Below are 15,249 nucleotides of genomic sequence, written 5' to 3' on the forward strand. Positions count from 1 at the left end.
AATGTCAAGAAAATACCATTACTATTCATTGTACATAATTACACTGACACAGGGGAGTAACAAACTTAATATACAGTGAGCCTATTTTTATTCATTTGATTTCTCCCCTCTTGAAGCTACTATTAGAGAAGTACGCTAGTTTCCAAAGCCAGGGTGGCTTCTCATTATTCTAATCCCTCCAGTCCACTCGCAGGTACAGAAAGAATGCCAGGCATGGATTACAAGTCTTTTTGCCTTTTGTACTTTTTTTTTTTTAATAAACCGATATGCATATTATTTCAATAAATAAAAAAAAAGCATCAATCTGTGAAATGACTTAGGAAATAAAAACAGATCTAGATTTTCTTATGTAGAAAAAGCATGGTAAATATACTTCATGCCTTAATCTGAAGGCAAGATCAATTTGTAAGGTCTCATCTTAGGGGCTCCTGGGTGGCTCAGTCTGTTAAGTGTCTGCCTTCGGCTCAGGTCATGATCCCAGGGGTCCTGGAATTGAGCCTCACGTCAGGCTCCTGTTCATCGGAGAGTCTCCCTTTCTCTCTGCCCCTCCCCGTTTGTGCTCTCTCTCTCTCAAATAAAATCTTTAAAAAAAAAAAAAAAGGTCTCATCTTAGAGATCGAAAATTCTTGCTCTGCTGTTGTTACTGGTCTGCAACTCACCTTTTGAAAAGCCTGACCCCACCCTTAAAGCAAATCTTTCCAGCAGAAAAGTCTTCCTACTTAATTATAAGCACAGATGTTTAATTCCAAAGATAAAAGTCCATCAACCCCAGCATTTACCGTCAGCAACATACTTAGCTGTATGTGGACTATGGCAGTAGGTTTTCCTGAAGTGAGAGACCAGATATTTAAATCTTCCACGGAATATACATCTTCTATTTTCATCAAGGCTTCTTTGATATAGTCTACATTCAAATGGCTTGGTACACCTATTAGTTCAGAATATATCATTTATAAGTAAAGTTAATTTGGGGGAAGAAAGTTATACATTACTGATAGAACTTTTTTCCCCCAAAGAAACCAAATGGCTTTACCAAATTCAGTTTAAATGGACACTTTAAAATATCTTAATACTTTAAGATAAACCATGCACACATAAAGCAAGATATGCATGAGATTAATAATTTTTAAAACATTCATTTTCGCTAAAAAGAAATCTCAAACCTGAATACTTCATTTAACAAATAAGCTAGGATACACAAAAAGAGAAAAGAAAAGAAAGGGAACATCCAATGATGATGAACTTGCTGTTGAGAACTTATATACTTAGACACAATATCAGTAAGTCGGGATGTTGAAAATATAACAAAGTAGCAAGTTAAATGGGAATTAAGGAATTAGTAAACCACTGAACATAATGATATCAAGAATTAAAAGAGTTGTATTTTTGTCCCAGCTCCACAGTTTTTAGCAGCATTACCTTACGTAAGCAAGTTATGTTACCCCTCTGAAGCTCAATTTCCTCGTCGGTAAATGGAGATAATGTCCACCTTACCTACTTCTCTTAGCTACTGTAAGCATCAAATGGGTAACAGAGGGGAGAGTACATCAATTCTTATATTCTATATACACATAAAGTGATGTCACCATAGCCTAAATCAGTAAAGAGAAAGGAAAAGACGTGACTCTTCCTCTAGAGTGCCCCCCCACACCCAACCTGATGGAGGGAGATAATAAACCCACAATGGGGATATTATCTTCTAGTATTATAGAGATCTTACCTTCTAGTATTATAACTATTGTGTCCCATATGATACGAAATGTTGTAAAAGCCACAAGTAATGAAAATACATATGTGCAGATGGGATCAGCAATCTTGTATTCTGGCTGAAAGGTGACAGATCAAAATTGTGTGATTAAATACCAACGTAAAACAGCAAGCCATACTGTCCCCTGTTCTCTAGCTTCTATACCAGGACTGAAGACACCTTTCATTTTAGATACTGCAAGTGAGAAACATCTTCACTCTTTCCTAGGTTGTTGCATTTCTTTTTTGGCCTTTCCTTGTAAGACCTATTTCCAGAAGTTTAATCATTTGTTCTGTTGTCTTCCTCTGTGCCTTCTCTAAATCTTCCACTCAGAACCATAGAATAGCAGAGCTGGAAGGAGTTTTAGCAGCCAAATATCTGGTGTAAGCCTCTCATATAAAAGAGGAGGGACTTGAAGCATTAATGGCAGAGCCAAGACTAGAACCCAAATCTCTGGATTTCTAGTCCAGCATACACTCCGGTACCCAGCAGTTCACTGACATGGCTTCAAATTGAGTTCTCCAGTGAAGGCAGTCCAGAAGCCAGCTACAGATAAGTTACTCTGTGAAGTGATACTATCATGTTTAGTTCTGGCAAAAGAGCTACACTGACGGCTCAGTTAAGCCCACCTAAATGCAAAATGAGTAAGGCTGGCTTTGGTATCCAGTATACTGATAAAAGACAATTACCTTTAGTTTTAATACTGAAATTAAATACAGTTCAAAACAGAAAAATTAGCAATCCTATTACCTTGAATCTTATGATGTATGCAGCTATTAGTACACCAACACTCTGTACCAAATCCCCCAAGGCGTGTACAAACGCAGCTCTCACTGCCAGGCTGTCCTGCCCATGGTTGTGTCTACACCCAGAACCTGTGGTAGGAGAATTTGAAGGCAGGGAGTGGGAATGGGAGTGGTGACCAGACTGGTTCAACAGAAACCCCATTCTGTCAAAAACAAAAGAAAACATTATTATTCTTCCTAGTATTATTGATAAAAATATTTGTTACAAATCAGACACTAATGAGGCAACATAGAACTCATTCATTTAATATATATATATATACACACACATATATATAATGTATATAATATGCACCTATTATGTATCAGGTACTGTTCTAGGTATTGGGGTCAAAACAGTGAATACGACATACATATCCTTATCCCCATGGAGCTTCTGTTCTAGTAGAGAAGGCAGAGAAGTAAACAAATACATAATATCCTGCCAGGCAATGCAAGTGTTTTGAAGAAAAGTAAAGCACAGTGAGGGGATGGAGAGTGCTGGCGGAGTGCACTCTGTCAGAGAAGGCCTGAGATTCCTTCCGACTTGGATCAAGTCAGGAAGCCTGTGGCGGTGAAAGGGTGTTCTAGGCAGAAGGAACACCAGGGCAAAGGCCCTTAGATGAAAATGTGCTCTATGTGTTTCAAAACAGCAGGACAGCCATTGTGGCTAGACTAAAGAGCAAGAAGGGACACCTGGGTGGCTCTGTCTGTTAAGCATCTGCCTTCGGCTCAGGTCATGATCCTGGGGTCCTGGAATCGAGTCCCACATAGGGCTCTTTGCTCTGCCTTTGCCTGCTGTTCTCCCTGCTTGTGCTCTCTCTCTCTGACAAGTAAATAAATAAAATCTTTAAAAATAAAGTGAGCAAGAATGCTAAGTTATGAGTTAGAGAGGCACACAGGATCATATTTAAAAGGCTATGGTAAGGACTTTGATTTTATTTTAAGTAGGATTGGAAGCCAGTAGGGCAGGGATTGGCAAACCATGGTCTGTAAACCATATGTGGCCCACTGCCTGTTTTTGTAAATAAAGTTTTATTGGGACACAGCTGTGCTCATTTGTTTACATACTAAATGTGGCTGCTTTTGTTCTCTAACAGCAGAGTTGAGCAGTTGTGACAAAAACTGCATGGCTCTCAAAGCCTATAGTTATTATCTGGCCCTTTACAGAAAAGTTTTCTGACTGCTGGTCCAAATAAGTATATAACCTAAAAATTTCATAGCTTTTAGGGAAAAAGTCTGTAGTTTAAAAAAAATCTTAATATAAAAGTTAAAAAAAAAACTTTGTCCCACTTAAATTCCAAATTATTTGTCAAACTTCAGTACAATTGAGCAAATAAGGAATTTATAATTTCATCAGTGTTTTATTAACATTTATAAGAAAAATTACTACACCATATAATTTTAAAATACATAAAAATACCACTGCACATTACTGAATGCATGTATAACAGTCTCTACGTTCACAGAACTTAAAAATACTAATGTGAAAACAATATAGAGTGTATGATACCATAATGGTACACACATGTCGTCATGAAATTGTCCAAACCCACAGAATATACACCAAGAGAATGAGCCCGAATGTAAACTAGGGATGCTGTGTGGTGCTGTGTTAATGCTGGTTCATCAACTGTAACAAACGTACCACTCTGATGGCGGATGTTCATAACAGGAAGCTATGCATGTGTGAAGGCAGCGGGTATGCGGGAAATCTCGGCACCTTCTACTCAATTTTGCTGTGAACTTAAAACTATTCTAAAGAAATAAAGCTATTTTTTTAAAAAAATAGAGCTTACATTACATTAACAGCAACTCCAACTGCTGCAGTGATGAGCATTATATCTCCATTTATTTCATATTTCATATGGATAGTTCTTTGGACAGCTTCATATAGGAGGAATCCCATAAGTATATACACCAACAGCACACTAATCATAGCTGATAACACCTCTGAGGGAAAAATATAAACAACAAATATAACTGTAGCATGGTTATTACACTTCATACAAATAAAATATTGTACAATCTTTTATTTATATCTTTCCTCTGAGAGAGAAAAACAGTGTATCATTTCTGCCATGTTATTTTCCTTATTTAAAAAGTGTTTGGTAGTTTGCTCTGGATTCTCCACTAATTCATTCTCACCACTCCCCACCGTCCCCTCATCTCTTTAGGATCAAGCTGTGTATATTTAACAGACCATAAACAAGGTAAAAAAAAATTATTTGTGACATACATGATCACAGACTTATTTCCCAGAAGAAGAGTACACTTACAAATCAGTAACAAAGTGAAGAACCCATAACAAAAATGGATAAAGGACACAAATACTAATACACAGAAAATTAACAGAAACAACAAATTTATCAAAATCAATCATAATACAAGATATTCAAATAAGAATGATTGTTTTTTGTCTCTTACTAAATTGGTAAATATTAAAAAGTTTGAGAATAGTCACAGTTAGCAAGGATATACTGCTGGAAGTATTAAGTGGAACTATCTTTTTGGAGAGCAGTTAGTAAAATGAATCAAAAATTTAAATGCATGTATTCCTTGATTCTAGGAATCTAGTCAATAGAACACATGCTATATATGCAAAGATACACATACAAGGTTTTTCACTGTAACTTCACTAGTATCAAAAAAATATCTAAAGACATCTTAAATGTCCACCAGAAAGGCACTCAATAGATAAAGTATGATATATCCATATAGTGGAATATCATAAAGCCATTTATGTTTAAAAAAAAAAAAGAAAAAATCAGGCAAATTGACAATCACAAGAAAGACAAAGTATTACATCTGGGAAGTGGCACGAGGAGCTTGGGAAACTTAGCTTTCATTTTATTCTTTTTGGTAATGTTTGAAATGTTTTAAGTTTTACCACAAACACATATTACCTTTAGACTAAAGAAAACCAATAAGGCATGCAAGTATTCATGAATGCACTTTGACCCAGAAATTGTTATTCTTGGAATGATATACACAATCATGCTGAGTTGCACATGTGCAAAATGAGGTATGTTATGAAGCTATTCATCAAGCACTGTATATAATAGCAAACAACTGAAAACAATAAAAAAAGTGATAAGCAGGGGCCCTATAACATGGAATACTACGCAGCTGTTAAAAAAGAGAGAATATATAAATAATATCTGTACATGCAATCTCTGAAAGGATATATAAAATACTGTTAAAAATGGTTATGAAGAAAATGGGTGGCTGGGAGACAGGGACGACTGCACTGTGTAGGCTTTTATATCATATAAGCTTTTACCATGTGAGTATACAGTAGAGATAATCTTATATCTTTTCAAGATAACACAATAGGGCAATGGGAAGTACTTACATTTTAAAATAATTAACTAATGTTATAACATAAAACAACTATTGACCCTCAAAATAATAAAAGCAAGAAAATACTTTTAAAGAAAATTTTTCCTTTAGAGAAACCAGACATTAATCTTGTTAAAGGTAAAACAATCTGGGAAACTATTATCTGAGTCAAGTCATTGTTCAAAGGTTCCAGGCAGTTCAAATATACTGAACTTTGATACATTTTTATTCTGATGCATAAATTACAGCACAGAAAAGTTATCTAGCAGTCATAAGCTATTTCCTGAACACATCTCACTAACGTAGCTAAAACTCCAATAAAATCCTGTGCATTAGCAAAACAAATGTTGGAATAAGACAAAATACAGTTCCTATTCAAAACCACGGTATGCCTATTTCTGACACACTGATCACACTTCAAAAGATAACATGCGGCTGAAGAAGACCGAGAAAGACACTCTGAAATACACAGAGCTGTGGAGAGAGGACCACATCAAGTGCAGACTCTCGGCAGCTTGAGGATAGGAGCAGTTCCATTCCACGTCACATTTACTGTGGCATTTGGCAGAGTGGCTGTCGTGTAGGAAGTATTTATGGATGAATTTGCTGAATGAGGTTAGTTAGGTTGAGCAAGGGGAGATGATTAAAGGCTATACAATTAAGAAGGGTAAGCTAAGTGTGAATAATAGGTTATTTACTAAATCCCAAAAAACAGTAAGTAAATTGGTTAGAAGAGAAGAATTAAGCCAAATACGAAACAGAAAATGCATGGAATTTCTCGTCTTAAGTTATAACTGCTGATCGTAAAGTACACACATATTTTAAAAAAATAACTAAAATATTTTTAAACTGTAAATTTCATGTACTAGTGGTAGCTTCAATTTACTCACAAAGTAAGAGAACTTTCTCTTTAAAATTGATATTTAATAAATACCAATTCTGGGGTGCCTGGTTGGCTCAGACAAGAGCATGCAACTCTTGAATCTGGGGGTTGTGAGTTCGAGCCCTACGTTGGGGGTAGAATTTACTTAAAAAATACCAGTACTTCTCAAACTCTTCCCCCTGCCCCGCCCCCGCACAGAAAAGAGAACTTTAATCATGTGTCAAGGTTGAAGCTACCAATTAGGCCACATGGTTTTTAAGATGACTTAATCAAATTGTTAATATAAAATTATAAAGTAATACTCTTTACTTATAAAAATTCACAGCTATACAAGTTAATGACATAAAGTTGTGATTGCTTATGAAAATCTAAAACCAATAATTAAAAATTCTTTCAAAACCCCCTATAATTAGGTTGACAATATTTACAGTTTTCCTGGGATAGTCAGATGTCTGTTGTCCTGGCATAATTCTTAAAAGTGCCCCACTTCACTCTCAGAAGTGTCCTGGTTTGGATGGTAAATGGTAAGTTACACTAGTAGGTATGCCAGATAAAATATTGGATGTCTAGTTAAATTTGCATTTCAGATACATAATTTTTTTTAGGGGTGCCTGGGTGGCTCAGTTGTTGAGCATCTGCCTTCGGCTCAGGGCGTGATCCCAGCGTTCTGGGATCGAGCCCCGCATCGGGCTCCTCTGCTGGGAGCCTGCTTCTTCCTCTCCCACTCCCCCTGCTTGTGTTCCCTCACTCTCTCGCTGTCTCTCTGTCAAATAAATAAATAAAATCTTTAAAAAAATAATTTTTTTAGTATAAGTATGTCCCATGCAATATTTCAGACACACTGGGAGTCCTGTGAGAGTGTGTATGTGCACTCACAGGCCATATACTGAATCTGGCAACTCCATATGCCAGTGATAATTTTCCTAAACACTTAAAATCACCTTTTTCTGAACTTTCACATAAAGCAAAACCAATGAAATAAAATTTACTTTATTTCAAAATAAAGTAAAATGAAAGTCAAACTAAAGCATGAACAGAGATCCTTGGCAGGGAGGATTCTCACACTTAGAAGGCCCATTAGGCTCCTGCAGCCTGCAGATGAACACTCAGTTTTCCACACCAGTTTTCACCCATGTGAGTAGCATAAAAGTGATCCCAATGTCTGCCCACAATTAAGAGTAATGGAATTCAGCTGATTCCTAGAAATTGCCACAGCGACATATTAGGATGCTGATACCAATGATATTCCTTTTCCAGCAATTAATAAGGAATGTGACTGACTCATGTCTCATTCCCTTGGTGAACAAAGGGAAAGACATTCAACTGTTATTTTTTCTTCTAATCACCTGTCAAAATGTCTTCTAGACTAAATGCAAAAAGAGAAAAAATTTTAAGTAGATTTTTAGGGCTGAGATTTGTAACTGAGAAATATAAGGCACAGATAATACTATATAGCTAAAAATCCTAGTAGTAGTAATACGGTCATTTATTTTGATAAAAGCTCTTTCACTGTGAATAAATTAAACTGGTGAAATATCATAAATAGGATGGTTACCATTTACAATTTTTTTCAGTTTTTTTTTTTTTTTTTTTAAGAGAGGGAGGAAGAGGGGGGAGAGAGAGAATCTTAAGCAGAATCCACACCCAGTGCAGAGCCCAATACTGGCTTGATCTCACAACCCTGAGATCGTGACCTGAGCCGAAATGAAGAGTCGGATGCTTAACCAACTGAGCCACCGAGGTGGCCCTTTCATAGTATTTTCTAACATGATGGAATGTAGATAAACACAGGCAAGATGTTTTCCTCTCAACATTTAAGAGAGAGGAAAACTTTCCATCAACAACCAAATTATGACTTGCTCCAGTCTTCTCATTCTTGCTCTGGGTTGGTCTCCCATCACATAATATACAATAAAGTTTTTCAACACAAAGGACTACATGACATATGGATTTTTCATCTTTGAAAGGAGACCCAGAACTTTTAGTTGAAACCCTAGATTTCCATGAAAGTTACTACCCCAGGAACTATAGGTAAACTTGACTAACTGGAAATTTATCATAAATGAAAAACTCTTGAAAGAGATTTTTATGGAAATTCTAGAAAATCTGTTATTATAGTAGTTCCAACATATTTTGCTACTTTACACACAAATAATTAAATCACTCCATCTGGCTGAACTGTAGCACTGGAGGAGGGAGTAGGATGAGTGAATACGTGTTTTTTATTATAACATCACTTAGGTCTTTTCATTCAGCTGAAATATAAACACATGTTTATAGTCAATGATCTATTAAGACCAAATATACCCTGAACTTCACATACAAAGAATAAACAGTTTTGGTTTGAATGGATAATTAGTGGCAAAAAAAAAAAAAAAAAAAGGAGAAAACACAGATGATTGTCAAATTTTGACAGTACTATAAAATGTGAAAAATGTTTATTGGGTTTTTTTTAAAAAGATTTTATTTATTTGACAGAGGGAGACACAGCGAGAGAGGGAACACCAGCAGGGGGAGTGAGAAAGGGAGAAGCAGGCTTCCCACCCAGCAGGGAGCCCAATGCGGCTCCATGCGGGGCTGGATCCCAGGACTCTGGGATCATGACCTGAGCCAAAGGCAGCCGCTTAAGGACTGAGCCACCCAGGCGCTCCTGTTAATTGCATTTTTTTTTAAAGATTTTATTTATTTATTTGACAGAGATAGAGACAGCCAGAGAGAGAGGGAACACAAGCAGGGGGAGTGGGAGAGGAAGAAGCAGGCTCATAGCAGAGGAGCCTGATGTGGGGCTCGATCCCATAACGCCAGGATCACGCCCTGAGCCGAAGGCAGACGCTTAACCGCTGTGCCACCCAGGCGCCCCTGTTAATTGCATATTTTAACACATCTATAAATTTCCAAAACTAGAGGTTTTCAAGATTCATATGAAAAACACCAAGTCCTTCTCTATCCTTCTGTTACTCTCCATTATAGTACCTTATTCTTTTGCTTCCTAGCATTTAATATAATTTATAATTATGTTGTATTTGTGTATATATTTACTGCCTATCTCCCCAACCTGTACTACTACTCATTCAATCAACAGGTAACTATTGAGCACCTATTCAGTGAATGAGTAACAATTTGTTTCAATTATGTAAACCACACTCAACCCAAGTGATTTTTTTTTCATGAGTGCTGCCTAAAGGTAGTGGCTTATCATAACTTAACTTTGCTAATGCTATGATGCCAATAATGAGTATACTTCCTTTAAATTCCATAATGCTTGTCCTTCTATTGCCTCAAAAAACAATAGCAAACATATAAGGGCAGGTTTCAGAGGTTTAAAAAAATGAACAGGGAGGGAGAGAGGAGACATATTCTCTCCTGTACTCCCTTTTATGTTATTTCTCTTTCTACCGTCTTCCAGTAAAAGATAGGAAGGAAAATCAGTAGGGTGTACTGGATTTGCCTAGGATTTCCAAATTCGTATTTGTATTTCAACTCGGCCACAGACATCCCTACTGCACTCAGGCTAAAGACATCGCACAGCATTTTTCAGTGGCCTACTGTTGCCACCGGAATACCAAGCTAAAGTGCAAAGCAGTCTTTGGATCCTTTCAGTTCCTATTCTAAATAATCTTCTATTTCCTGTCTTCTCATCACTCCCACTACCCCATACCCAAGGTACCCAGCACTCTCAAACGGACTCTTGGGGCGCCTGGGTGGCACAGCGGTTAAGCGTCTGCCTTTGGCTCAGGGCATGATCCCGGCGTTATGGGATCAAGCCCCACATCAGACTCCTCCGCTGGGAGCCTGCTGCTTCCTCTCCCACTCCCCCTGCTTGTGTTCTCTCTCTCGCTGGCTTTCTCTCTCTCTGTCGAATAAATAAAAATAAAATCTTAAAAAAAAAACAAAAAAAAAACAAAAAACGGACTCTTAGCTGTCCAACATGGACCACCCACTTATGTCTTCCTTCTGCCTCGGCAAAAACTCCGATTTCTAGGAAGCACCTACTCTTTTCCAGATGTTCAGGTGATATGAATTCTCACTAAGATGTGAATCATTAATCTGCATAACCCTTGTCAGGGTGGGAGGACGTTATTAAAATGAATCACTAACCAGGGAGAAGAGATTTTGTTTTTTTGGCTGCATGTATGGGGAAAGAGACTTTTTAGCTGAATACTTTCTACTCCTTTAGCATTAGGGGATGAAATAGCGAACAACACGGAATTAATATTATAACCACACACCCACCATAGTAGAACCATCATCCAGCCACGTCTGCCCAGGTCTTTGCCTAGTGGAACTACACCCTGTTACAAAAGACTCCTGCACTGTCACTTTGCCATTAACCTAGGCTGATGATTTGCATCACCAAAATGTAAATCCTGCTTTTTTATTTCAAATACAGACAACTCTTACTAAATCCTTTTACATGATCTCTCTCTTTATCTAATCCTTACAGCTTCTTCAGCCCAAGAACTGGAAGAAAAGCCATATAAATAAAAGTCAATTAAGCTCATAATCCACAGAGAAGGATGAAAGTAGAAAGCAAGGGGATAGCACTGTTCTTGTTAGAATAGCAGTTCCCCTTTGTCTGGGCCATAGTGCCTTTCCTCTTAAGGAACTGTGGGATTTCTGCTACAGTGTTTCATTAAGTTCTAAGTTTTATTAACTTCCAGGATAAGAGGACATACCCACAGTCAAATAAATCCAGGCATTTAAAAATAGCTCATATATGGTTCCTAGCCTGCTCTCCCTTTTCCCACAAAAGAATTGCCACTGTAGCTCACTGTAAAGTAATAAAGAAAAGAAAAACCTGAATGACTTACACAATCTGTGAATTCACATGTAGGAAAGGAATGAACCCCCAGAATGGAAGAGATTCCTGGGACAGCTATTTGGTCCTCCCCTCAAATCTAAAATCACCTTTCTCTCACCTTCACTAAATGATTTTTGCTAAAATAAACTTAGTTACATTGCCAAAAATGTTACCAAAGGGCCACCTGGCTGGCTCAGTTGTTTAAGCGTCTGGCTCCATATTTTGGCGGGTGGAGAGATGGAGCCTCATGAGGGGATCCGCACTCAGTGGGGAATCTGCTTGAGATTTGCTCTCCTTCTGCCCCTCCCCCCTTGTCTCACTGGAACAAACAGATAAATCTTAAAAAAAAAAAAATTACCAAAGACCTGAGTTAAAAAGCGCAGGTCTAAAAACAGCTGCTTAATCATCAGGGTGAATCACCTTATTTTTCTCCTACTACCTAGCTGAGACAGTTATGCTCAGAGAATTCTGATTTGCAGGAAGGGAAGACAGGTAATTTTGGGGTGTGCAGCGTTTAAGAGCTATGAAAAGTGTGGGCAGGATGATATACTGGCAGGCAGCAGAGGGAAGGAAAAGAAGATTGGAACTAACTTTTATTAGGAATTCACTCTGGGCAAGGTCTACCAGGTCAGGTACTTAGACCTCAACCACCTTATGTATTCTTTATAACTCTGCAATCCAAGTATTATTGTTCATATTTTACAAAAAAACCCCTTGTACTTAGATTAAATCATCTCTAAAAGGTCAGATAGCTAGTAAAATTGCAGATCTAAGATCTGAAGCAAAGACAACTTATTCACAAAACTCTAGAACTGGAAAGTACCAAAACAAATAGGACTGCTCCTGACTGACATCAGGGGGAAACTCTCTTCTGACTAATTTCTTACGTAGTCGAAGGGACCAAGAAGTCAGGCTGTTCCACCCCATTATGTTATGAATCAAATAACTTTTTATATGTAGTTTGTGAATATGATCACAGTTTCAGAATTACAGATAAATGTTTCAAGTCCCAAATATGTTAGTCCCCAAATTTCAAAAATATCCCTATTCCTAGTTTGGAAACTGGTTTAATTTCCATTGGGCTGATGAGCGTGTGCTGGAATTAGAGGTGATTGTGGCACAACCTTGTGCATACACTAAAAGCCACTGACCAGTGCACTTTAAAATTGTTTAAATAGTGAATTTTATGTTAGGTGAATTTTATCTAAATTTTTAAAAAGTTATCTAAAAAGGGAAGCGAGTTACTAAGATAAAGGCAGATGAGTATTTCCCAACACAAGTGATTGGAGGTTCATGAGCTATATTAAATGATCTGTTTCACAGTTTTCATGTCCTTATTTACTCAGCCTGAATACGCAACAGTTCAGTTAATAATCTCATATACTGCACTTATTACTGCAGACACACAGAATTTAATATTATCTGTTTCCATCCCTACTTCATTCATGGTCTAGAAGACGATACAATTTCATAAAAATAGCTACAAAAATGTGATAAATGCTATTAGGCATATATAAACTGTTAGAAGCAAACAAAAAGGAAATAAATTTAAGGAATGGTACTGCTAATATCTGACTATCATCCACAGACACACTGGGCACACAGCGTGCCGTCTCTTGCATAAGACAGGGTGGCAGGGAATGGGATATGAACATGTATGAGAAACACATAAGGGAAGATGGTAATATTCGCTTATACTTTCAGAAGGAAATGCTGGAAGGATAGGCCAGAAACAAAATCGTTACTAATAAGGAATGGGGTTAGAGGACGGGTTGGAGGGGACAGAATGAAAACAAGGCTTCTCTGAGTAAATTCTTTCTTTTAAAAACTCATTTTTTATTTTTGCAACAAGTTTTACATATTTACAAAACAGATCAACAAAGAAAAAAAATCAACTCCTGTCCTACCCGCCAGCCCCCAACCCACCACAACATCGAAACAGAATTCAACAATAGCAAAACACCAGAAGTTTCTTAGGGGGATTCTTTCTGCAGTGTTTTTTAGGACCTGAATCCCCAGGTCTTGGTATTAGAGGTCACAAGAGACACACTACTTAAATGTGTCGAGTGTAAACATACCTTCCCTCACAGAACTGGAAGAGAATACTCATGGAGCAGTATTACTTTGTGGAACACAAGACAGCCACTGCTGTGTACAGCTTTATTTAATCCTACATATCCTTGCTGTCTCTCTAATCCTCCCCAAAGGGCAGAATAAGTGAAATAAGTTCTAGATATAGCCTCATAAAACTTTGGAATACAAAGAAGAAAATGAAGATCCCATAACGCCCTTCCAGTGTAAAGGTTTGAGTCCCTCCCTGGCTTTGGGAAATACTCATCTGCCTTTACCTTAGTAACTCGCTTCCCTTTTTAGATAACTTTTTAAAAATTTAGATAAAATTCACCTAACATAAAATTCACCATTTAAACAATTTTAAAGTGCACTGGTCAGTGGCTTTTAGTGTATGCACAAGGTTGTGCCACAATCACCTCTAATTCCAGCACACGCTCATCAGCCCAATGGAAGCCCCTCTCCCATTACGCAGTCACTCCCTTTTATTTCTTAACCTTTTTCTGAGGTTCTTAATAGTACAACTTTGGACCTCCTAAACTGTTCTTTTATGAAAGTTTTAAACTTTTTCCTCTTGTTTTTATCTTTTTGTTCTATATCCGGAGACTTTGATTACCTTCTAGTCTGTGTATTGAAATTTTTTTAAATTTCAGTAATAACATTTCAAAGACCTTTTTCTTATATGCTTCTTTTTCAAAATATTTTACTGTCTTATTCTGAGTATATTAATAAGATAATTTAAAGCATTTGCTTCTGCTTCTGAAGTCACCTCTCTTTCCTCTCAGACTAATTTTTCTATTTTTCCCATTTGTTGAAAGGTCATTGGTTGTCCATTCACATTTAGGGCAGAAGGACGGGGAAAGTGCCCTTTACAAAAAGGAAATGCTGGAAGAATAAGCCATAAATTAATTAAAATGGTTACTGATAAAGGGTGGAAGGCAGGGCAGACTAGAACAAATGTATTATTTTGGGGTCAGTAGGAGGGGAACCATGCGTTACAGCTGCAGAACCCTGAATTCTAGTGTGAAAAAGACTTATTTTGGAGCATCAGCTTCCACACTACAAGCCTCAGCTGTCCCCAGACATTTTGTTCAAGGTCTTTCAAGAACTATCTGGTATTTTGCATGGGGGAAAATGCAGGCTACCTGAGTGGGGGTAGGAAGGAAGGTAGGGACAGTGTGGACAAGTGGGAGCAGTTTCCCATTTATAGCCACTCAATTAATTGTCCTTGTTTTCAGCCCCAATTCTCATTACTGCTCATCTCAGTCCCTGAGTCTTCTCTGGACAAGTGTTGGGCTGACGCAGCTCCTGGTTCAGTGTGCTCTGGCTGCAGCTTCCTGGCTTGCTTCTTCCTTCAACCCCTTCCTGTTTATCTTCCAACTTTCAGAAAGGTGTTTATTGGTGACCCAATCACTTGCTTCTCTCTGCTGTTTTTATTTGAATGAACTCTCAGGAGAAATGAGTCAAATGCTGGTATCTAGTCCATAATTGTGAACTTTGTACTTAAAAGGAGAGAGGAATATGTGACGTTCTACAGAAACTCGCAGAGATAAATAGGAAGAGTCAGTTCAATTTTCTCTCACCTTTTCACAGTGCTTGTTGTCTATGAAAAAACGAAGTG

At 37.6% G+C, this 15,249-nt stretch overlaps 1 protein-coding gene across 1 annotated transcript in view; it reads right to left on the bottom strand.

Annotated features, from left to right (window-relative positions):
- The window catches only part of SLC30A4 (solute carrier family 30 member 4), a 29,698-nt gene that overhangs the window by 4,626 nt on the left and 9,823 nt on the right, over positions 1–15,249 (bottom strand). Inside the window, exons 4-7 of the mRNA XM_026518417.4 lie at positions 4,332–4,485; positions 2,498–2,696; positions 1,721–1,826; positions 794–928 (exon numbers count right to left, since the gene is read on the bottom strand). Coding sequence (XP_026374202.1) covers positions 794–928; positions 1,721–1,826; positions 2,498–2,696; positions 4,332–4,485 — 594 coding nt within the window. The remainder of the gene's footprint in view (positions 1–793; positions 929–1,720; positions 1,827–2,497; positions 2,697–4,331; positions 4,486–15,249) is intronic.

Source organism: Ursus arctos, unplaced genomic scaffold (genome assembly GCF_023065955.2).
Source record: "Ursus arctos isolate Adak ecotype North America unplaced genomic scaffold, UrsArc2.0 scaffold_36, whole genome shotgun sequence".
In the NCBI taxonomy this organism is placed as follows: Eukaryota; Metazoa; Chordata; class Mammalia; order Carnivora; family Ursidae; genus Ursus; species Ursus arctos.